Source organism: Hippocampus guttulatus, chromosome 9 (genome assembly GCF_054856545.1).
Source record: "Hippocampus guttulatus isolate MCC_2025c chromosome 9, RoL_Hgut_1.0, whole genome shotgun sequence".
Classification (NCBI taxonomy): domain Eukaryota; kingdom Metazoa; phylum Chordata; class Actinopteri; order Syngnathiformes; family Syngnathidae; genus Hippocampus; species Hippocampus guttulatus.
In genome coordinates, this window is record NC_141269.1 from 7,999,959 (window position 1) to 8,025,632 (window position 25,674).

Consider the following 25,674-nt stretch of genomic DNA (forward strand, 5'->3'; position numbering starts at 1 on the left):
GTCGCAAAAGTGTGCCTCGTTAGGAAGACTTCAAAAAGAAAGTCTTTCCTGCGAGTCAAATTATACCAGCAGTAAGCGGCACCCCCTTCGGAAAAGGCCTCAAGACCCTTCCGTCTCCAGCGTGACAGAAGAAGGAACTTTTGAGGCGCTCCTACTGGGATCTTTGTTTGTAAATCAGCATGCAAAGCATTGTTTTGTTTGTTTGTTTTTTGTTTGATGGATTGCTCAAATCATGCTCCTTACAAACAAACCTCCACACCGAAAATAACTGTGGTTACAAGGGTGTTGCCATTAAATAGGCTTGAGTGAGTCATAAGAGGCTGAAAACAATGTGTGGTTAATATAAAAGAATATCTTGAGATCTTGCATGCAAGTGTGTGTGTGACTTTGGTGTGCGTATTAAGATGTGTTGTGATACAATCGTGTTTTTATTTTATTTTATTTTTTTGCTCTCAAGTGAAATCAGCCTTCTTCCAAATGTAGATAATAATCACCTATGTAACATATCTGGAAATGCCAGTGCAGCCAATTGGTAAGGCGTACACACCTACATTTGCAGAAACAATACAAATGAAAACATTATTTTAGAAAAAATAGCTGTCAATGTTAACTACAACAAAAGGATCGACAACTTAATATGGTCTAAATATGCTTCATGAGAGGCATGTCTGTAAATCATAAAGGAACATACTGTTCAAAATGTATTCATTTCTCCTGGCGGCCGACAGCAATCATTTAGCTTATTTAAAAGAACACATGACTCAAAATTCATTTTTGACCATTCAATTAGGCAGTTTGTTCAAGGCAAAGTATGTCACTAGACATCCCAAAAACAGTCAAATTGAAAAGATGGGGGGGGGGGGGTTGTTCAACGCTGTACTGTATCTCCAAAATTGAGTATTATCGTTCACATAATTTTAACATCTTTTCAGCAAACACAAACTATGCATTTAGAAACTCATATCTGAATTCACTTCATAGGGTCTTTAAATATTTTTGCTAACTTTAATAATATGATGATGGTGATCGATGCTGACCGCAAAAAAAAAGAAAAAAACGGGTCTGACGCCCCCCTGCACCACATCACCAGTGACAACAGAGGTACGTACAGTACATGCAAACAGACAAAATGGTGAGAGGCAACTGACAGAGCAAGAAAACATGAAAGCATGAAAGTCAGCCCGGCTTTTTAAACTACTGCATCATAAAACATAGCCTGCAGACCTGTACTTTACTACTCGTAAACGTGTTCAAAAGCAAACTTAAAGAGTTCCTGATGGTCCCAGACAAAACTAACAGGCTACTGTGTAAAATAAAAAAAATCATCATGTCAGTGCCACTTAGATGATTAAGATGAGGTTCAACGCGTTAGAAAATAAAAGTCACATTGTAATCCTCGTTTAACTGCTCAGGTCAGACAAGTTAACAGCTGTTAAACTTGTCCAATTCTAAACTGGGCTGGCTTCCAGCGGCATGGACCACTTTCAAAAGCTGTCAACGCAGCACGGAGAGAAACATTTGCAAGTTTAATCAATGCTGAACAGTTTCAAGACCGGGGACTCACCTGCGGCTCGCTTGCTTGTTTCAGTCCAACTCAGTTTGGAGTTTAAAATAAAACCAAGAAAAATAATAACCGCGGAAATAACCAAATGAATGGTCGCTATAGTAGTGCGAGTTTACTGGAAAAAAGGGAAAAAAGAAAAGCACGTTTCCTGAACACCTGAGCCAGCCAGCAATACTCTTACAACATTTCGCGCTTGACCACCAACTTAAAGATGGTGAACGAAACCGGAGAAAAAGTTACGTCACTACATCGGTAAAAACGACAAAAAAAAAAACCCGCTGCCGGCAGACAGGCACACACACACTTTTCGCGAGTGAGAAGAGGAGGAGGAAGAAGGAAGCCAGTCGGCGGTGGTTACCTGACTCCGGTGGTGGTGACTGGTGAGCTTCAGATTGGCCGGCCCCTCCTCACTCACTCAGGCAGGCGGCTTCGAGTGTCCAAATGTCGGCGGCGGCGACAGCAGGTTGGGATGCTTGTCTCGCTTGAACCTGCGCCATGACACGCCTTCTGGCTTCGGTATTACAGCCAAAGTAACTGCCTACTTTTACTGTACAATTAGCTGATACGAACCAGCTAATTGACGGTCATGGCGATTCCCTACTATGATGGAGTTTAATGAAATTCTATTTTGTATTGGACATGGAATCTAACTTGAATAATGTAGGCATGTTTAAGCAACGGCGGCCCGGTAGTCGAGTGGTTAGCACGTCGGCTTCACAGTGCAGAGGTACCGGGTTCGATTCCAGCTCCGGCCTCCCTGTGTGGAGTTTGCATGTTCTCCCCGGGCCTGCGTGGGTTTTCTCCGGGTGCTCCGGTTTCCTCCCACATTCCAAAAACATGCATGTCAGGCTGATTGGACGCTCTAAATTGTCCCTAGGTGTGAGTGTGGGCGTGGATGGTTGTTCGTCTCTGTGTGCCCTGCGATTGGCTGGCAACTGATTCAGGGTGTCCCCCGCCTACTGCCCGGAGATATCTGGGATAGGCTCCAGCACCCCCCGCGACCCTAGTGAGGATCAAGCGGTTCGGAAAATGGATGGATGGATGGATGTTTAAGCAACAATACTGTATACAGTAGGACGATGGCTTCCGTTTTATTCCAGGGACGTGACAACAATTTTTCCCCCCAGCAAAACCAATGTCACCGGAAAGGGACAAAACTGTGTTTAGATTTTGTAAATATGTTAAGGAAGTTACATTCTAAAAGCTTCAAACACCGGGTTAAAGTTGAGGTAACTTTCTCCATTATTACAGTGAGATGGCCTGTGACTGATTGCCTGTGTGAAGCGGTGTGCGGCTGTTTAGGGACAATCAAGAGCAAAGAGAAGCATTTGGAGTCGAGGTAGGTATAGGGTACAGACTACATGTTGCCCCAAAGTCATCTGTATAACATGCTTAACAGCGCTATCTTCCTCTTTTAATTTGCAATCTTTAAATTTGACCTCTCAAACGACAAGCATGCATACAGTGATTGAATGACTAAGTCCTTTTTTGGAAAATCATTGTTTCATGCCTATAGTGTGATGAAGCTGCTTAGAAATATCCATCCATTTGCCGGACGACTTTATCCTCACGAGGGTTGTGGGTCTGTTAGGAATCGTGTACTGTAGTTAATTTCATTTAAAACTGTGCTGTCCATTCCATTGAAAGGAAGGATACTGCTTTTCATCTTTCCTTCGTTAAGTAAATGTCTACATTCCAAAGAAGCCCTCTATGTGCTTGTGAGTGTTTCTATTTTATATGTTGGTGTTTGAGTGTTTGTAAACACCAATATACGGCTGACAGTGCATCTCAACTGTCAATCCATTTTCTTTTTTGTTGTGTATGTGTGTGTGTGTGTGTGTGTGTGTGTCTGAAGCTCGCTCGTAATTACATTTTGGCTCTATACTCAAAGCAAAAAAATAATCATTTAAATCAACCAAGTGGCTGCTCGTGACTTGCAACACTCATAATTTTGGGCACTGTTACTCAAGTCAAGGTACCACTGTGTGAAAAAATAGACTTTAAACTCATTATTTTCTTTCCACTTCACCCTATTTAGGAGTCATCACAGTGATTTTTCCTCTTCTATCTCTCACTTTTGTCTGCATTGTCTGCAGTTATCTGTAAGTCTGTCCTCCCAACATCAAGAAATCTCTTTGGTCTTCCTCTTCGCCACTGATTTCATTCCAGATCAGCAAGGAGAAAATTTCCTCTTAACACACCCCACACAACAGGATTAACCGCTCAGGATAATATTTCAGAGATGTCAGTGAATTGAGTCTCTGCTGACTTTGAACGTAAGGGAGCAAAAATGTTCACATTTGTTAGAGTGAAAAGAGTGTCCAAAAGTAATTTTCCATCTCAGGGTAATCCTCAAAAGTCGATTTAAAGACGGTTTCTCTATCGGGCGAGTGATCATTTTGTCTAATCATGATATGTTGTCTCAATCAGCATGTCATAAAAAAAAACATAGCAACTGCACACTTTTAACTATTTTGTCTCCAATGAGGTGCACGGTGCAGCCCCACTTGCGTTCACACGGCAGTTTCTGCTGCCGTGCAATATGATAATAAACGTCATAATACAGAAATCAAACATGCACATGCGTAAAGTGTACTTCCTTTTCCCCGCCTTGTTTGTAACATATCGAAAAACCATGGTTTATACCTTTCCAGACAAATCAACTCTGTGGTCTATCAGACACCGTAAAAGGATGAGAGAAGAGAGAAAGGAAAGATGACGGAAGTACAACAGAGCACGAAAGTAACGCATTCAATACCCGTATGTAATCAACTCTTTTCACGCGTAGCGAGTCTACCCCTGTGGCGTTCACACATCCCATTTTTTATCGGTGCTGCCTCGCAAACTAGCATTTATTCCGGAGTAAATTTTTAAACCACCTCCTGAGCAGGGGCGGTTCTGGATCAATTTCACTGAGGGGGCCGGGCTGGGGCCAGGGGTTTTGATGGGGGGGCACATTCAACCCAGGGCTAAAAAGACAGATTCGAAATCTTATTTGACTTTTTATTTCTTCAGACTTTGAAATTGTAGTCATAACATTACAGTGATGAGAAAAAAACAGTATTAGGAGGGCTAAAATGTCTGCAAGCGTAACAATACGCCGTGTCCATCTGTTGAGAATATTCAAGCCAGGGGATGATATGGTACCAGCCTGCCGGGGACAAAAATTGCAAATACACTGAAGCTAGATGTTTTACATGCATATAATTATCCAAATTTTAAAAGGCAATGTCTTATATATTGATCCTGTTAAATAAAAATTAAAATAAAAAGGGAGACTAAAAAAGTTACACGCGCACACGCACGCACACACACGCACACACACACGCACACACACGCACACACACACGCACACACAAACACGCGCATACACACACTCACACACACACGCGCGCGCACACACGCACACACACGCAAATAGCACTCGTGTTGTGGTAATTTCCTTCTCTGCGGACTGCTTCTCATTTTCCCGCTCATTTTTAAATGGCGCAGCGCACTAAAGGGTCCGACTAGAATGTTAAATCACGCACTTTGGTTCCACCTTTCGCGTCGGCGACTCGGCACGACTGCGTAATCTGCGCTCGGAGGGGGGGCCACAGGGGGGGCCAGAATCTGTGCTACAGGGGCACTGGCCCCCGCTGGCCCCCCCCCCAGAACCGCCACTGCTCCTGAGTAGGGTTAAATTTGCTCCGGTTTAAGCTGTTTTCAGGGGCTACACCGGTATAGCTTTGTACGTGTGAACGCTCTCCTCCCTCACGTTGAGAAGCCAGTATAAAATGGCATACTGTACAGCAGGGGTCGCCACCCACTGAAGTGACCAGGCTGCCAGAAAGTCAGTGTAAAATTTACACACACACACAAAAAAAAATCAAATATTTGTGTTTTAGAAAAAGCTTTTACACTTACCTGGTCTCTGATGCCGCAGTTCTAATGTTACCATTTCAAAAATCAACAATTAAAAACCTGTCACGCTGTATATGCAAAAATAGAACGTGTTCAACTTTGAATCTATGGCTGGTACCATTTCATTTATTTTGCTTTAATAAGCAATCCATCTCCACCTGTCAGGAATGTATTAGACAGGAATGTGTTTTACCTTTTTCTGGATGCTCCAAATTTCAACGTTGCCTTCCTGAAAATGCTTAGCAAGTTGTCCGATGCAAGGCCGCCCAAAGCCGTATGTATTATTTAACATTTATCGTTACACATGGCACATTTACGAGGCTTTTACAATTTCATTTGGGGTTACCGATTGATTTTCTAAAAGTGAAAAGTAAACTTATTCAGGACAAGCATAACAATGACCTCGGAGATAAAGTCGGGTGGTAAATCAATTACATGGATAATATATGGTATTCGTCAGCCTCTGACAATGATCTTTGTTAAGTGTGTATCATTGAAATATCTTTGAAGCTAAAAAGTCCTTGGCTGAGATTTACACTGACAGTGTGTGAAATGAGCACGGCCACTCACTCGGCCTACTTCTAATTTCCCATGATGACATGAAAAGATTTTCTTTGTGAATACATCCAGACGTGCTCGTATCACATAACTTCATCCTAAAAATAAAAAAAAGCAAGAGCCTTTATTTTGTGCGTGCCTCTGTCAGCTCAGGGATTTGTTCGTTTTGCATTTTTTCATTAACAATGCAGCGACCTAGTGCCTTTGTACCTGTATGTCCATGCGCACGAGGACCAGAAGCTTCCAAACACCGCTTCTTTGTGTTGTGTCTGTATTTGTAGAAAGAGACCCAAATTAGAAATGTGTACCGTACATGTGTAGCATGCTTGAGTAAAGAGGAACCAGATCAATGGAATTGTAACATGAGACAACAAAGCAAAGGCGTGATAAGTCGGTGAGGGGAACTTTCTCCTTGAACCACTCAGCTACTGTACCTTCATCCAACTCATGGAACACTTCAGGGTTTTTATGTACTGTTTTACAGACGACAGGTCCCAAAGGAATTTAAGTTGCTTTAGCTTGTTTTCAAAAATCCTTTTAAATGGAAAATAAAGTTCAAGTCTTGCTGTCATTGAAATACTTAATAGTAATTGCAAAATTATTTGCATTGAAACTGAACGGGATGCCCTTTCTCCAAGCTATTTTTGGGGTCAGTCCATTTTCTCATTAATATTCAAGAAGTAAATACATTTTGCCCTGGCGCTCTGTTTTCCTTAATTTGATGAGGGAAATAGCTTTCCTTTGATTGCTTATTTCCTGATATGCTGGTTTCTCACTGCTACAGTGTCTCTTCACTTGAAAAATGTATTCCTGATTGGTATTTAATATCATTACAAGCCATTGTAGCATTGCACACTTTATGTACACTAACACTGCACTTAAATATCAGAAAAAAATACTGTCGTAACGATTCAATAAAATGTATTGCACATAAAAACTGAATATAAACATGACCTAAATGAAAGTTTAAAAATAAGGATTCAGATTCAGATTCAGAAAACTTTATTTATCCCCGTGGGGCAATTAGAGATTCAATAGGATTGAATGAAATGTTCCAAGTTAAATACGTCTGAACTGTACTGCAACAGTGATTCTGTGGCATACCACTAGAGGGAGTCTGCGTTCCATTAGTGGTAATAGTACCACACTGAGAATCACTGCTTGTCTCGACAGAAGGCAATACAAATACAACAAACATAACCATACTAATTAAGAAAAAAAATGACAATTTTGTCACAGTAGGCTACTTAATATTTGTTTGGTAAAATGTATTAAGTTTGCCTTCATAGCTCTTCACTGAACACTGTATACCTACGGCTGATATGAGAAAAAAAAAACACCTGTAAAATTCAGACAATTAAAGCTGTGGTTGACCATTTCTTTCATCAAAGCAACCTTTAGCCTTATCATTGTACTAGCTACCGCCTACGGTAATGGATAACGTCCAGAACAAAACTATATATATATATATATATATATATATATATATATACCCTTTTTTTTTTACGTCGATACTTGATGTCTTTTTAGTTCTCACTGAAGTATCCTGCAGTGTGCTGTACTATTCTTTGCATTCATGAAAGGAAATAAATAATAATTAAAATAAATGAAAAACCAGTGTTAGATTGTTTGATTACCCAGTGTGTGCTTTGATGATTGAGCTTTTTTTTTTTTTTTTTTGAGAGCGTGTAGTTGATTCAAAGTCATTAGCTGACATTTAATTTAAGAGCCCAGGCATCTTAGCTGAATGTATCCACACCCTCGCAGTTCTCTCAACTTTGCTCATTTTTCTCTCTTGTATGCAAGGCCATTTTCAAGTGGCACTTATTTCATCTACACCGAATGTGCTCTTTAAATGCGAATGCGGACAGGTTTCCATGGGAACTGCAGCTGGTCATCTTTGACAACACACGATCTGATCATTCTTAGCAGGAAAAAAAAAGCAAATTAGCCATGAGTGGTCTGTGCTCCCCTAACAACACTTGGTTGCATGTAGCAATTCCGAAATGAGTTTCACCATGTAATTACATTATGTTCATTGTGTATTGTAATAGAAAACAAACTCTGAATAAGCACCTCGCAAAAACAGCAGTGGGAAAAATGAACATCCTTGTCCTGTTGCGGTGCCCATTTTCAGGGCTGATTTCCACGCCAAGTTAAGTCTTGTGTGGCAAGTCCCTCAGGGTACATTTCCACTCTTGACCAGCTGTCCACTGCCGCATTTGCAGCATGCTTGAACATGCTGATCCTAAATGAACCTCGAGTTATGAACATCCCTGTCTCAGAGGTGATAAATATGGTAGATACGATAACCATCTGAAATGTTGCCACAGCAGGTCCGTGAACCGTTTCATGCTGACTAGCAAACAGTGTACGTGCAAAACATCTACTGGTCAATGTAATCCGTCCCTAAATTTCTTTCCATTTTTTTCAGGGAAGACTTGAAACAAAACTAGCAGAATTGCTGCCGCACTTGTACCTGGAAGCCTCTGACCCATATAGGACCATGTGCTGTGTGTGTGTGTCCCACTTTTCTGCCTATCTCCTCAACCTCATCTTGAAAGTGACAGCTTGTGTGATATAACATATTGTAGTGCATGCACTCACCTTTAATAGTGGCAGGTGTGTGCTGACTAACCCTGACTATAAGACAGTGTGCACACTTGTGCAAGTATTTTTATTTCCCCTTCTCTTTTTGGATTGAGTTGTCCAGGTTGGATGCCACATTAATGGTCTTAAATGTTTTGAAAGGATTTATCTTGGTCTGTTTTTTTTTTAAATATCACAAACCTTGGCATTTGAACTTGGGTGTCTAGACCTTTTAGATCTCCTGTATTGTCTGATCATGGTGGTTTTATGAAGCACTCAAGTGCAGGGTGTCGTCCATTTTAGCCAACACATCTCTTTACTTTCCACATTTTGCTCTCATTTCATACCTCACTCCCCCGGTGCACACGATGACCGTTTCATGTTCGCCGTCTTTTCTCCTGGTGTCACATTTTCTTCTTATATATTTCCCACCCTCTGTTTTTTATCCCTCTTCCTCTCCGCCTCGCTGCTCCCACACACGCATGCAGATGCGCACACACTTTCTCTCCACCCCCCCCCCCCCCCATCCTCTTGTATTCACCAGCGACGGCAGCCAGCAGCCTCTCTCTCGCTGAGCTTTTGGCTCCTCTGTATTTGACTAATTAGCCTTGAAGTGCTGTTGAAGATCATCATGTTCATCTCGACGACCTAGCAGCGGACCGTAGACAGATACATAGGCTGAGAGGGTGCAGGGTATCGGGCGCGGGCAAGAAGCTCACTGTTCACTCTGAGCCTCTCGGGACTTTTCAGTGATCAAGAGGCTGAAGTGAGAAGAGGTTGTGCTTCGAGAGAGACCATAGTCGGAACCACAGAATGGACCGCTGGGGCAAATCCTGCTAGAGAGCGGGGACTTGAAAGTGGCCCTTGTGACAGCTTGAAGCAGCCAGAGGTGTAAGGTGAGTTTTTTTGTTTTTGTAGACCAGTTGGGTTATGAACCAGCACTTGTTGGATTGCAAGTTCACGTGTATTTTGTATGACTTCAATTGGTGAAAAAGATGTGCCAATATTATTATCTGGAAGCCCGCACGCATGTGCTTGCACATGAATGTGCACCAGTGAGATAGGGAACTGGTTCCTTTGTGCCCAAGGGAAGCCGATGGAAGCGCATCAATGTGAAAGACACGGACAGCAGCACCAGAGACAATCAGTCACGCCAGCTTTATGCTTGATGGCATCTCTTGCTTGAGATGATGGGCACCTAAAAAAAAAGCCATCTTGTGCATTTCCAGCGCAACTTCATGATTGCGTGTGTCAATCCACCAACATTTGTGGTGCCTTTGGCTTGGCAACATTTTTAGAACAGCTGTGCATGGCACAATTAAGCATACTGTATTTCCTCATATGGTGGCTTAGTTTTTACTCTTTGAGGAGTACCAGGCATCTGTTTATGGGAAGGTACAGTATTTCTTAAGAGGCAGGTTTTCCATGTGCACAACTGTAATTATGCACATATTAAAATGTACACTACATACAATGAAATCCCTCATTAAATACAAACTCATTTAAAATGTATATTACATGTACTATAAGCGTAGATGTCTGTTTTATGGTTTGTGACATGACATTTTCTAGCACGTTGCTTTGTTTGTGTGTTTATCCCAAATTAAATCCACCTTCAAAGTTTTCTCCTGAACTCGGGCGCATATTTGCAACACATAGCGGTATCACTTCAAAGAAAAGGTAAATCCTGTACAGCCATCTAGATCGCCCACCGTTTAATTTGGAAATTAATTGGGGCCATTACTACCCAGCTCTACTATTTGAGGAAACATAATTACCTCAGATTACAGCCGCCAATCAACCCCCCCTTATTGCAATTGTCATTAGGAGGGTATTTATTGCAGGTCAAATTGTCGCTTGGTTTCTCGGTTGCTCCTGCAAAGTGGCAAGCAAGCGTCTCCACATGCTGTATAATCATTGCAAGTTCTTACCTCATAGGTGCGGTGAATGCTGTTCAAATTGTTAAAGTCTTAATGAGCTGAGGCGCAGCTAATAGTGAATAAAGTAATAATGAGTTAGTATCTCCCTTGAGACAGACTGAAATACAGGGGAAAGGGAGGCATGTAAGCGTAAGATTAGATAGCATGAATAAGGATCCCGTACCTATTGTCTTTCCTGCGAGTACAGTATAGAGTTTATTCATGCATAGAGCACAATTATAAAACCTGCGACTTGGCAAAAGTGAAGCCTGGAAGTCTGTGTGACCCGACCATCATGTTCTGCTTCGCCCATTCAGAGTCCGACATAAATTGGTTTTCATACCTGAAAGGAATGTTCCCCGCTGTAACCATAAGATAGCTGATTCTTCCGATGCGAAATGTGACGCAGTCCCGCGAGAGGAAGTGGTTCACCTGCTTTTGTGAAACAACCTCGATTCAACTGGTTCTAAGCAAACCCTGTCACTAAGCTTCATAGAATCGCGAATGGCTTGTCTTCATAAAACATTCAGTAAGTGTTTGATGTCACCCAAATGAGGCCATCGTCTGATAGGAACTCTACGAAAGACTTTTGTTGCTCAACAAGAGCAATCAATGAGAACAGACCTCAGTCAACCTGCAACGTCAACAAATGAACAGGTACAACCTAGAATCTCGACAGATAAAAGGATGGGCCATTATATGCGTGCTCAACATTTTCCACTGCTCCTCTTGCGTCGCTTTTGGGTGCTTGGTTTTCCACCTCTGAGAGGATGCTGGAAACTGCTGAATTCACTCAGCTGTGAACAAATTAGTTGTCACAAGACAACCAAGAGCAACAAAACAAAACAAGGGTCTCAAGGTTTAACTTCTCAGTGTGTGGTTGTTGGTAGATAAGGAGTTGAAGTTCAGCAAAGGGAACGCTGAGGGGGAAAAAAACCAAACCAAGAACAAAAAAACAAAAACAAAAAACAAAAAAAACCCAACAACAATCCAGCAAAGTGAAGACTGTGGCGTACACTGCAGCGTTTAGATGAAAGGTAGAGCAACAGTAAACAAACATTATCGTGTGTTATTGAATTGCTTTAATTTCTACCCTTTTATCCAAATTAGCTGAACCCATAAATGACATGCAGTGCATCACCCATACGGTATTGCCTCGGCATACTCGGAACAACAAATACAAGTAGTGTTTGTTTTTGTCAATACAACAGTGAACAGTGAAGCTGCGAATAGTGACGTCAATTTCCATCCCAAAAACAGGAACCCTAAAAAAAGAGAAATCCACAAACAACCACTTGGTGATATACTGTACACGAGTCTACTGAAAAGAGAAATTAACTTGAGACGAGCCGAGGACCTTGAATTGCAACGTTCATTCACTCCTATCTTTGGCGTCCAGGTGCTCTGTGCTTTGTAATCGTCCTTTCCCAGCGGTAGCTAAAATCGATCGGGGCAAAGGCTGACAAGGCTGCGGAAGATATCCACCCTCTAAAGTTGTCACTCTTGGAGATAAGCTAATACACTTAATATGTGAGGAGGCAAAAACAATCTAGAGCACTGACGTATTCCTGATGGCCTTTTGATAAAAAGATGATTTTCAAGTTCTGTGATCTTCGAGATGTAAACATTGTGCTATCAGACTGCAGCGCAATCCCTTTTCTTTTCAAAGGTGAGACTGTCCCTTTTTATGTGAGAAACCCCTCCATTTTTCAAAGATGGCCTTCCTCTTGCTGCCGCCTATTTATCCTTTTGTTCCACTTAGAGGTACCTCTTGCAAGTGGCACAGTTTTCCCTCAACTTTTACCGTTTTATCTGGCTATTATTTCCCGCTGCTGAGCCTGCCTGCGAGGGTTCAATCTCTCTCCCCCACGATCTGCATCACATTTTTTTTTGGTCTCTCTTAGCTCTTTCTAAGGCTTTTGTTTTTTGATCATCACTTCTGTGCTTTCACTATTACCTGTGCTTGCCCCCAGTGTAGTTTTATGTGCTGTACATGTGTACATGAAAATATACTAGACATCTGATTATTAGATTCTATTATGAGAAATGAACACTAATTCAAAAGCCGTATCCAAAGGAGAAAAAAAAAAAAGGTTTAATGGGCTACCATTAGTGTATCAGTCCATTTATTAGCACCCGTCTTGATGTCCATCTGGGAAAATGTTCTGTGAACAGATAAAGCACAAATGTAGTGTTTGTATGGTAATGCATACCTGTGGTTTTATTGTACTTATTTATTTAGTTGTCTGAATTTTCCCTCCGGGGATCATTCAAGGATCATCTGATCTTGGACGTGTGCTACCCTCTGTAAGACAACTTGGTTTGGGTGGCAGCGTATCGGGTTCTTGATAACAATACTGGTCGTCAGCATGCATGCAGAGCACGCAGGAGTGCCTGAGAAGGAAATAAAAGAATGTTTTAAATGAGGCCTGATGTCAATCATATACAGTCTTTCGAAAATATTCCATCGAAAAGAAATCATGCAAATATTGAACAAGATATGCATGTATTGTATTGTATTGTAAGATCAAATGGCTGTCAGCTGATTTACCATAAAGTTCAGACCATCAGCCAATATCCCCCTCCCCCCTTTTTTTGTAGCCCCTGCGGGTTAAACAAGGATGTGCTTTATTTGCGGATTTTCCCAACCCCAGGAGTTTTCTTGTTTATTCTTAGCCTCTCTTCAAACTCACCCAAATTGTGTTTACTCTTCATGAATCTTTCGATGAGCTTCATGTTGAAGTGTCAACTCTTGACGGCTTTCAGTAGAATCTGCATGCATGGAAGCATGCAGATTGGTAGCTATTCATATCCGCAAGCGCCCACCCTCGTTCTGCTGAAAGCACGACGTTATTTTTGTTCTGCATTGTTTGTTGTGCCGCAAGCAGTTTTTAAAATTATTTTCCACTTGTTTTTATCTCTTTACGCTTGGTGCTTTTTGTTTTCTCTTATGTCTGACCCCCCTGAATGTTTATTGTTTAGTTTGGCAGCTAGCTAACAGTTCTCCAAATGACAGGCTGCATGTTCTTGCCTATTCCCATAACATTTTAGTCTCAGTATAGCGTCGGTTGAAACAATGAAAGCTTTACCGGTGGTGTGAAATTTCTTTGTAATCCCTTTTTTGGCTCATCCACAGACCTCTGCTCTTACACCTTAAGAGCTTGTTGCCACGTGAACCGGGCGAATTACCTTTAAACTGTTGAATTTACCGTCTATGAATCTGTGGTATCTCTTCAAAACCGTCTGAATATGCACCTCTAATCCACCGCTATACCCATCGCCCAACGGGAAGTTAAAAAATAAGATGTTCAAGATTGTGGGGGAAAAAAATCGTCAACTAAATTGTCCTTTACGCTAAGAAAATGTCTGCTAGCTTCATGTTAACACAAAATGGGGACATTTGATCGACGGGCTAATGGTGAATGCCGTTGCTATTGCAGCAATAATCAAATCCATGATTTATCAAATCCCAAATATATATATATATGTGTGTGTGTGTGTGTGTGTGTGTGTGTGTGTGTGTGTGTGTGTGTGTGTGTGTGTGTGTGTGTGTGTGTGTGTGTGTAAAAATAACAAATAGAACATACGAAAGTACGCGCATGGATATAGTCTGTGCTCTGGGAACAAAACTGCAAGAGATTTAGCTTTAGTTTATCATTGATTAACTGTGTCACATTACTGCTCCACTAAGGTGTGCAAATTACAGAGGGAGGCACATTCGTATTTTTATGTACAATAGATGCAGCTCATTATCCAGTTCACTCAATTGTCTCAATTTTACAGTACCGATAAATTGCTGTGCACGCAAATAGTGAAGAATGGTGCCTTTGATACTCTACCGGGCCACATTTTCTACTCCTGCGTCAGAAACGACGATTTTTAATGATTGAAATGTAAAATGAGTTGAGAATCAATCATCCGTTATTGACGGTTTAGTGGTTCAATCATTGGCTCATTTGACTCACACGAAACGAATCAAGTGAACTGAAGCTTTTTCCAATGACCTTTACAGATGATTGACACACGGCTGGCAGCCCAGAGGCGAGAGATGAAACTTCTCGGTGAGGGCAGCTATCAGAAGACCAGCACCTACATTGTGCCCTGCTTCCTCTTTGTGGAGGTGAGACACTGGAAGTGGGTCACTTTTGACCTGTTTACCTATCGACCGACATGATATCACATTTTAGTCTTAGGAAAGTTCTATGCCATGCGCATAAGGAGCTCGGCAAAACAGTTTGCACCCGTCTTCTTAAATCTAATTCCTGATAAGTCGCAAGAGCGTGCCAGCTGGTCCTAATTAGGGATGCACGATGTGGGATGGATGCGACGCCACGTTCTTCGCTGAGATGTTGTTTAATGCTGTAAGATCACAGTGCTTGAGAACATTATGAGAAATCATAATCATGTGGGTATAATTGTAGCTCACATCTTGTGCAACTTGAGAGTAATATGAATGATTTTGTTGAACGATGTCGGAACTGACTTGCATATCCTGGAATATCCAGTGGATTTGTTGTAATTTAGTTCAGAAAAGGTCCAAATATCCTGGTGGCTACAGCGTCTCAGGATGTAAGAATTATGTGCCTGATTGTACGTTCACAGAATGTGATTTGAATTTTTTTCTTCCTAATTGTGAAAATTACCGAGACTTTGAAGGTAAGCGTGTTTTTTCTTTTCTTTTTTATTTATTTTGAGATTCAATTGCTGCTCGAGATGTGCTTTACCTTCAGCTGTCACAAATGAATATGCCCATTCACAAACTAGGTTGAATTAAAATAATAAAGTGCTTGGAAATTATTTGCTATTGGCCAAAGTATAGTCTAGCAGTCAGTCACCGCCGTGGGAAGGTGTACAATTTCCACCACTGCCTTGAAGCGTAAGCACGGGGTGGGGGGGACCTTAGACCTGCATGAAAAAAAAATTGTGGTAGCCATGATCTCTTCATATATCTTGCTCGGAGAGGAGCGGAGAGTAGATACAGATGAAGGTAAGTAACCTAAAATGACCAGTTTTCAAATTAGAGTATGAAATATCAGATGACCTGAATGAAAACTTGAAAGAACTTTTTTTTTGTACATTGAAGAGGGAGGGGCTTGTCTTTCTTATTCAGAAAAAAAAAGAGTGGCGATATGACTTAAGTCAACGGGAAATTTTGTGCTGCCAGAAAAGCACGCGACGGCGCAACTTTTTACTCTTAGCACCATGGAGGAATGGGACCCTTAAATTATTCGTGAGAAATGCTGGTAAATGAGGAACAATGTTTCTTGAGCTACATTACTAGATATTTGATCCAAAAATGAGACGCATTTTAAAAAGTAATCCATCCGTATCTGATGGACAAATGAATCATTTGCATATTATTGTTCTCTTCATTTCTTCCGCTTGGTTTCACGTTTCTTTCTTCCGTCGTTTCACACGCTTTTTAAGGCGGATTAAAGCAACAATGGGCAGCAGTTGGGAAAGTGACAAAATTAGCTGGATTTGAATTCAGTCCACTGACTCCCATAAGATGTGAGTGATTCGATTAAATTAGCCAAGCTGGAAATGATCAGAGAAAACCACCTACAAGTTGCATCTGGTAGACTCTATTACAGCTGCCATGCAGTATTTTCTTCTTTTTTTTATTTTAACGTAACTGCAGTGTTACATTTTTAGAAATATTTAGTCTTCTAAAATGTAACTATAAATTTAAAACCATTTGAAAAGATGAACTGTATCAGTAGGTCATAAATCATCGAGGCAAGCTTTCTGAATGATGCAGGCGACATGTGTCGTCTTAATTGTCATCCAAGTATAACAATTAATAAAGATGAGTGTCTGTTTCATCGCTGTACGATACTTCTTTGCCACATTTTCCATTTGTGTTTCTAACACTGAACATCTCACTTTGCTATCACAAAGTGCCAATGCAAAACACTCATGTAGAGATAATCTTCAACGTGCTCACCTCTCGGGATGAAATTTTTGTGCTACTTTTGAGGCATATTTTTCCTGCAATAATATTCTGGCTCCTAATTAATACATAACAGAAAATGTAATGCAAATGTTCTACTGTACTTGGTTTCAAGCCTGTGTAATATCAGCAAGGAATCTTGGCTGTCATGGCAATGGTTTGCATTTTGGCTGGAAGCATCGTCATGGTAACGGATGCTGAACTCCTAACTTGTTCCAGAACGTGTTTTTTTTTTAAAGATAACAAAACCGAAGCTGTCCTAGTTGTTATGGATATTTGGCAGGAAGGACATTGAGGAGGTGTCAGAATAAGTTTTCAGGCATTCACTTTGATATGATCCCAGACAAGCATCACAGATTCCCTGCAGAAGGAATTGCTTTGGGATTGCTGGTCTTTATTTACCAAATGGAGTACTGCAATCTGCTTTGATTGTGTGTGTGCAGTGATGTTAATAATCTGGAGAAATATACCACATGAATGCTGTCTATAGCCAATTAGTCTAGGGGAATTTGACAATCCATATATTTTTAAACTGGGAGGGGGCCCCAATATGAACCACTTCCTTTCGTGAGGGAAACCCCATCTGTGGCTGAATTAACCTTGATGAATGTCATCCTCAAGTCTTCCTACCACTTTGTTCTTTGATGACGGTCCTGGTCATTTGAGTCAGGTGTGTTGGAGGAGAGAAACATCCAAAACAGGCAGAATAAGGGCACTTGAGGAATGGACTTGGTCACCCCCGGGTCTACACTTCCCTCCGTCAGTGCTCCTTCTCGTCACCAGCAAAAACACAATAAACAGATGGGCTCAGATATACAGATTAAGTCACAGGATCTCCTGGATCTAAGTCACAAAAATTCACAATACCAACTGCTGAGAACCGCATCAAGACGATGAAGAAGAATGAGAACAGACCCATCCACATTCTATGCCGCTTATAGAGTCACGAGTGCACTGCAGTCTATCCTGGCTGACTCTAAGGTCAGAGACGGTGTCCAGCCTGGACTGAATAAATAAAAAGTACAGCAGTAGCGAGCGCTAAACTTGGCCTCACATAACCAAGATTACTTGATCATGATGCTGAAACACACGGTTCGTCGCTGCTGGCTGAAATAAGGTCTAGCGGATCACAAATTTGGATGTTCAACATGTAGAAATGGTCCGGAAAGTGTTGGTTGAACTCCAAATTTTAGTTTCCACGTCATTGATTTTGAGGTTCCACTTTAGAAACCTCCACCCCCACCTGTTTCATTGTATGAGCTCATCTCTACGTGTCTTTTGTGCTGCATCCAACACATTAATAGCTTCATTGTGCAATGCGACACACCTTTGGTACAGCCGCACAAATATCCCACAATCCCCACAGGTTCAGCCAACATCTTAAGCTTGCTTTTATTTCTCTCCTTGTTCTCTCACGTGAGCTTATTTTTGACATGCTTTGGAGATAAAAGGATTTTTCAAGCTTTTTTTTTTTCATGCAACACTTCGATGATGTCCCTCTCATTGTCGGTTATTCTCTCTGACAGCCTGTCAACCTCTCCAAGATCCAGCAAGTGTCATTGCTCTCCAGCACTCATTGCCTTGAGTAATAATGTATACGAATTGGAGCTCTCCATTACCACCCCCTTGCCTTTTCTCCTCACTAAAAGTTGTGGCGAAGACCCTCTCTTCGCCCTCACGCTTCCTTTCTTGCTGTATTATATTTTCAATTTCCTCTCATCTCTTGGCATGACATCCTGCGCTCCGTCATGGGCCAGCAGACCTTGCCTTTCCTTGAAGCTTGTCCTCATGCCTACCTTATCGAGCTGCAACATATATTGCGAAAATCTCATATCATGCCACGTGTGATAAATCAATACTGTCATATGGAATTGCGATAATATCAATCTTGCAATATTAACCCTTTCATGCATCCTGTAACCAGATGACATCATAAGCTGTCCACTGTAGTAACCGCTGTCCCTGAAAGGGTTTTAAACACCCATATCACTTTATTTCTCCCCCTCCCAATATCATACAGCCCTACTACCCGATTTTGCAAACCTCATGTAGGTTTGTTATGAGCATCTCTTTTTTTGACCTGGAAGCAATGCTGTTGTGGCCAATACAAGAAGTAATCAAGAGAAAGTTATTTTTTCTTTGTGCCCCCTTGTTAATGTTGAAGCAACATGCTGTAACATAGCTCAACCCTCAGGGCGCTCAGTCCTTTGTTGTTACATTACCATCTCATTACCTATTTCGTATTTCTATTCCTACAGTGCAATGTTGTTGCTGACTGCATCCCTTTTCACAAGTTTCCTACGGTGGCTCTTTCTACAATCTGCTGTCTGCTGCTCTCCCTTTCCGTATATCTGTGTGTTTATGGCTTTGTTTCTTATCGTGTCTCAAGGCTGGCCTGCCACCATCTTAGATAGCACATTTTATCTTGTGCTCAAACTTTTCTAGTTTGAAGCTTCTTCTTTATTCTCACTGAGTCGTCATTTTCTTTCCATTTCCTCATCCTTGTAGATTGGAGTGTGAGAGCCTGCCTTTTCCCTTTCCTTCAGCACTTTCAAAATGCATGAATATTTTCTGACATTTTAAAAGCACAAAAATCCTTTTCAAATCTGTCGGACTCGTTATTGAATTTGATACCGTGGAATTAGAAAGGCATTAAGGAGAGTGTAGGCTTTCTTCAAAGTGTGTTTTCAACACAAATCATTCCAAATCAAGAAGTTCAGAAGTTGAAAGAGTTCATTAAAACAAATGCCTGTAATAATTTCTATGCATCGACCCATGGTGCAAAAGAAAGAAAAAATAACGTCATCCATAAATCAACTTTGAATCGAATTACATGATAGTTAACCCCTAGCATACAATACAAATAACATCAAATATGGCAAAAATTAATCCGAACAAGGTAATGATGCAACAGCATTGAGAAAATTCCCACTATTCAAGTGCTTCAAGTTTTTATCTACTGTATGGCTTTTTACTGACATCATCTGTTCGGTCCCCTGGTAAGGCTTCAGCATGCAGAAACAAGGTGTGCTGGTGTCTTGAGCATCTTTCTCTACGACCGTAGTGAATTGAGCAGAGCACCGACTGCACCAATTATAAATAGCATTCTCTTTATCTAGCTGCATCAGGCCCACAGCTCCCGACAACAAAACATCTTCCTTTTGCGTTTACGCTTTTCATCCTCATTCCTTCCCCAGATTGACTGTGTGCCTCCGTGCATCTTTTACCTCCAGGCAACACTTTTGTTGAGTGTGTTTGCTCCCCCCCCACCCTCACCCCCCAAAAATCATTTGTTACACACTGCTTTACTCTTCCCAAACACCCTGTCCCCCCAAATAAATTTAAACTCACAGTTTTTCCAGGTGTGAACACCAGATACACTCGCTAACGAAGCTCCTTCTCGCACATTTCGTATCCTGAATGAGAAGAAAGTTACATTGAGAAAAAAAAATGTAGTGCTGAATTTACTCAATTTTATTTTGTCAATTGTGCAAAATAGAATCATCTGGATTGAGATACATATATTTTAAAGTAGATGTATGGTCTACTTAAAACATGTATCTGGATCCTGGTGATTTTATTTTGTGCAACCATTTGACAAAATAAAATTGAGTAAATTCAACACGCCGTTTTTGTTGTTGTTGTTTTCTTTCAGTGTAAATGTTGGTTTCCTTTGTTACTCTCCCCCCCCCCCCCCCCGAGTAAAAACCATACCAATATAAATGAGATGGAGGAGGCCTCTGTAGAAGCTGCACACTTGTTTATCCATGATTAATCTCTGCAGCTCTTCTTTTTTTTTGCTCATTTAATTACAAATTTCACACAGTATTCAGGCCGCCTCTTCAATATGCACATTCACATTGATGATAATGTAAAAAACCTCAACCCGCACAAAGACACAGTCAGCGCTCATCCCCTCATTATTTCCATGAATAGCACCTGCCTGACATTCTTGCTGCGCTGGGATTTCTTGGTTGTCGAGAGGATGGTGGAAACACTTGTTAGCTGCCAGCTTCCCACCTGTAACCGTTTTCGATAGGTGGGAGTGGGAGCCACATATGATATGCTCCTTATCACCGTTGAGTTTATAATGAAGTCCGGATGAGCTGTGCCACGATGATCTATTTATAGAATGTGCTGTAAACATCGATATCTATTGATGTAATCCTGTTCCTCGCTTGACTTGGTATTGGGCTATGTGCACATATAGGATTAAGAAATGATTATCCCTGCTGTACGCTTTGAATGAGGTCAAATCATGCTTGCATTGTCAATTATTTCCAGTTTGTTCAATTGGTTTGGTATATATTCTCTCTTGCCGTGTGATTGAATGGTGACAAGTCAAAGGTGTACGCAGCCTCTCACGCAATGCTTGGATAGCCTCCGGCTCACCTTTGACCCCAATTAGGGTCAGTGGATGAATGGATATATTCTCACTTCGATTCTGTCATGTTACTTTGATTAATGAATTATTAAGTATAAGTGTGTAGCGAAAAAAAACGGTGCCTCTTTCAGTTGCCTGAAAAAAATGTCTCAAATGGCTGTCGCGTATGAAATAATTCACGACTTCATCTTATCTTGAGAGATTTCAGATCAGTGTGCGGCAGAAGGATTAACTCCATCCATTTGCTAGCTTTGCTTGTGACTTTTTTGTAGGGGTGTTCACACGGCAAGATTTGGTCCGGTGCTACGCCGGGGCTGCCCCAGTAGAGCGTTCACACGTGCAAATTAGCTCCGGCGTAGCCCCGGAAAACAGCTTACACCGGACCAAATTTGATCCACCTCAGGGAGGTGGTTTAAAAATTTGCTCCAGAGCAAATGCTCGTTAGCGAAGCAGCACCGGTGTAAATTTGCACGTGTGAACGCAACTGGGTTAAATTAGCTCCAGAGCAAATGCTTGTGAAGAGTTTACGTACGGCGAGAATGCGTTGCTTTCGTGCTCTGTCGGACTTCCGTCATGTGTTTGTTTAATAACGACACAAGACTTGGCTGGTAACATCTTTCCTTTTGTAGAAGACTCGACTGTCTCGGAGTTGTTTGTGTAGTTTGTTCCTTTGTTGTGTGTTCACAACCCCCCGCTCCCCATATAATTTATTTTGTGATTTCCTCTCTTGATTTTCTGTTTGGCGCATTACGTGTTTGCTTTTCTGAGTGTCATTGAAGTCATCGTTGATTTACGTTTTCGGGGGCGGTCACTCTCGAGCAGAAGGCACGGAGACCGAGAAGGAGAAGAACGTGCCTGTCCAGTAGTCGCTTGAGTTGTGTGTACGTTTTAAAAAGAACCAACACGACAGCTCATTTGTTTTCTGTCATTTTGCTCCGCTGCAGAAACTGCCGTGTGAACGCAAGTGGGGCTGCACCGACGCTGTGCCGCTGCAGACACGCTCAGCGGCTTTGTACGTGTGAACGCTCCACACAATTTGCTGCGGTGCAAAATATATCGCAACAAAATACATCGGTGCAGCGCCGGAGCAAATGTGTGCCGTGTGAACACCCCTTGTGATGCCACCACTGGATGCTACACTAGTGTTGAGGCCAGAAATTGAATGTCTTGTGACAGAGGAAAGCAGTTTGCACATCTCTGTCCTGGCTGCTCAGTACAACATTGCTAAATTGACGACAACATAGTAATGTAGGCTGCATAATAAGATGCTTATTGTCTTAAAGACTGCAGTGGATCTACCTCCAAGAAAGAAGCAGTAGTCTTACCCCTACATGTTAGTCACTTGAATGAATGGTGAGTACACAGTAAATTCTTTCTTCGATAAGTAGTTAACTTCTTACTCTTGCATTTTGTTTAAGAATGTTGAGTGAAATGCATGAAGCCTGAAAGGTGACTTATCAAAATGTTTAAATGTTACATAACGAGTCAACCCTGGAACAAATTCTTTCCATTTCTATTATTTATATGCAGTGGCGGTTGTGCCGAGCTTGAATGGAACACACCAACACGTATGCAAACCAAAATACACTGGAGTGAAGGATTTTCTTTAGAATACATATAATTATATAAAAAGAAAACACACAGCTACAGCAAATAATAATTAGAATGAAGGAGAAGACAATTACAAAATACCCAAACCGCTCATTGCAACAATGTAGGAAATGAAGGGATCCTTATTGGAATCATTTTGGCTTTGCTCCCCAGGGTGTTTCTTTTCTTTTTATCTTAAGAATTAGATTGTTAAGGTATTTAAAAAGTATTGGCTTCCGGCATTCCTTGATGCAAATTCTTTGATGACAGGGATGTCCAACTCCGGTCCACAAGAGCCCCCTTCGAGCATGTTTTAGATGTCTCATTCCTCCAATACACATTATTCACATGGTCAGGATTGTTATCATGCTTGCTGATCAGACTTGGCCACCCCTGTTCTATAATGTCCTTGTATGATATCTGTGCTGCCTTAAAACATGAATCTATCTCTGCTCCCGACCCAGCATATCTTTTCCACAGAGGATGATTCCACTAGGGGGTATACAAACACTGACATCATTCCACAGTAGAATAGACCAGTGTCCCCTTTTATTCTACCTTATGATAATTGAACGAAATGTTACCTTTTAACTGGACGAGTCTCCAACAAAGCGAGCATTAGTGCGTGTCGTATTTCGCATGACATTCTCAGGAGAGATAAAAGATTGATGAACAGGACACAAAATGAGAAAATAAATGGTGGAAGTGCAAAAAAGTGCCGTGGAGAGTCTCCTCATACTGCAAACTTGCATTCATTTATCCTCTTTTGTTTTCCTCATCTCTTCTGACTTCCATCTTCAATTTTTTTTGTCACATTGTATTTCCTACACTTGTTCGTCTCCCTCCTCGCTGCCCTGATCCCAGTCCCCTCTTTGAGCTTCTGCCACTCTTGCTGTCCATTGTCATCCATCCCTCTGCTCATCCGTTTTGTTCTCACTTTGGGAATTTTGTTGCGATACGGCTTGGGGACACTAGGAGGCGCGCTAAGCACTAAGATGTGCTCCTTTGAGGAGGCTGTGTGCATGCACTTGTCATCTTCCTGCAAATCAGAGATGAAGATGTAAAGTGAGTCTGAAGTAGTTTTCTTATGTTCATTTAGAGCATGTCTTTCTGTGAAGACCACCGAAAGCTTGCTGTTGAATATTCTTTTCAAAAGAATATACAAACCGGATAACAGTAGTGCACCTGGAAAATATGTTATTAAAGTTGAAAGTTAAAATCTCACAGTAGTGCTTTTGAATTAAGATTGGAAAGCAACATGGAGAAATAAACTATGAGGTATTTTGCAATATGTAGCGCGCAGAGGTCGAAACCAATCGAGTTGACCTCCATTTTGTTTGTATTTGGAACCCAGTTTTACAAAGAATCAATTCCAAGGTCCATTACATGACTTTTATTGACGCTACAGGCAATTTTTAAGTAGCATTTGAGCATTTTTAACTGTCAAACAAGTGGAAAATTAAATTTGAGGTGCATCTTTTCCGAGCAGCGGGCCTCTCCGCTTCACACCAGCACCCACATACGTGTCCTCACCCTCTGTGAGCATGACTCTTGTGCCATCTGGCTCCAGAGAGAAGACATGCAGCCTTGTACAAGCTCACACGTTTCGGCCCCAAGAGACATCAGTCCCATAGCAAGCTATTTTTTGCCAGATTTTATTTTGCAGTTATAAAGGCCTTTAAAGAGGGATCTACCACTTTTTCTATGCCGCAATAGTCATTTTGATTTCTTTGATTTTCACTGCTTTTGAAGTTGAGAGTTATGTTCATTAAGGCTTAAATGCATGGTTGATAAATCCTTTAGGCCATTCAAATGAGGGTCATCCTCCAAAATCAGATGAGTGAAGCTACGTTGACGCTGACAACATTTGAATATTTTGCTCTAGTTGTGTTCATTTTTTTTTCAACCCTTTTCAATGCGGAAATTTCTTCTGCCAATTGTGTACAATTGAAGAATTAAAATACAAAAGTTTGTCAAGCGTCATTTAGACACAGTAATGTTCATCTCCATTTAAGCCAATCACAAGCCCATACATAATCAATCCATCACAAACTCGTCAGACCCTTGGGGTTCCCCCCGCCCCCATAATACATGCACAAGTATACCTTGGGGCATGATGGGAAAATGCTACATTTGTTGCATTTAGCCGAAAAGTACATTCGAACGTATTTGCGAGTACAGTACTTTCAAACGTACTTGTGTGTAGGATAGAACGTACTTTTGTGAGTACATTTGAACATATTTATTAAATACGTTTGAATGTACTCGCAAGTAGGTTTGAACGTATTTGCCAGTCAAAATATGTTTACTCCACACTGGCATCTCCACGCTTCAGTAGTATCGCCTTGTTTTTTGACAACATACTGTACCTCTGTCGATACTGCCACAAAAGCGATAGGAAGGAACTCCTCCTGTCAGATTCGCTTCATCTTCAGGAGATTCCACCAAGTCATGGCTGCCCTTCAACTTCGCGTTTAGCTGCGCATTCGTTCATTGTTGCTATTACTTTCTGTTTACCGCTTCTTTCATTTATTAATATTGCCTTTCGGAAGATATTCGACTGGGTGGGTGGATGGCTGACGCTCCCAAAATATTTTTGGGTCATTGTCATTGGGGACCACTGTCTTAAAAGACGCTCCCGCTCTCATTGAAACAGGCTCCATCACTTCATGCACAAGGCTAGGTAGGGTGGGGTGGTGATGGGGTGTTGAAATGCATTTCAGAGAGGCCCTGTATGTGGGAGATGTGTGGGAGAGTCGTATACCCACTCCTCTGTTTAGCGAGGATGGTTCGACCTGAACATAGATGGCCTCTCCCACTCCTCCTCCGAACCATCTGTATTCCTTGCCCAAGTGGAGTTTGTTCATCTAGCCTTTATTTCCGGCTGTTTTAATGAATAAATCACTCATCTTGAGTGTTGCGCTTGAGCTGCGAACATTTTCGGACGTTGTGAAAGGATTTGGACATGTCTGATTTTATTATTACGAGAGTGATATCAAACAGCTGAGTCTTCGCCGATGAAAAATTGAGAAGTCTTTTGATGTGACAAAGTGAATCACGAGGTCTTTCATCTTTCAAGATGCTCTCCTGAACCACTTTCATTATCGTCCTCACTACTCATTGAACCTGACAGTGTTCCCACATCTAAAATGTCAGTCAAATGAAAAAGCTCGCTTAAAAACAGAGGTATCAGCATAACGCAGCCATGGGATTT

General features: G+C 41.4%; 2 protein-coding genes across 7 annotated transcripts in view; one reads left to right on the forward strand and one right to left on the reverse strand.

Annotated features, from left to right (window-relative positions):
- Positions 1 to 2,050, reverse strand: part of palm3 (paralemmin 3) — a 36,240-nt gene extending 34,190 nt beyond the window's left edge. For 2 of the 4 annotated variants that reach the window (XM_086120121.1, XM_086120119.1), the window contains exon 1: positions 1,923 to 2,050. The gene's annotated coding sequence lies outside the window, so the exon portion shown is untranslated. Of the gene's footprint in view, positions 1 to 1,564; positions 1,873 to 1,922 lie in introns of those variants that run through there. The other 2 variants (XM_086120122.1, XM_086120120.1) reach the window with 2 other exon arrangements.
- Positions 2,051 to 9,163: 7,113 nt separating this feature from the next.
- The window catches only part of plppr2b (phospholipid phosphatase related 2b), a 39,175-nt gene continuing 22,664 nt past the window's right edge, over positions 9,164 to 25,674 (forward strand). For 2 of the 3 annotated variants that reach the window (XM_086120747.1, XM_086120745.1), the window contains exons 1-2: positions 9,164 to 9,510; positions 14,546 to 14,653. In XM_086120747.1, the coding sequence (XP_085976873.1) occupies positions 14,546 to 14,653 (108 nt within the window). In that variant the 5' untranslated portion in view covers positions 9,164 to 9,510. The remainder of the gene's footprint in view (positions 9,511 to 14,545; positions 14,654 to 25,674) is intronic. The other variant, XM_086120746.1, reaches the window with a different exon arrangement.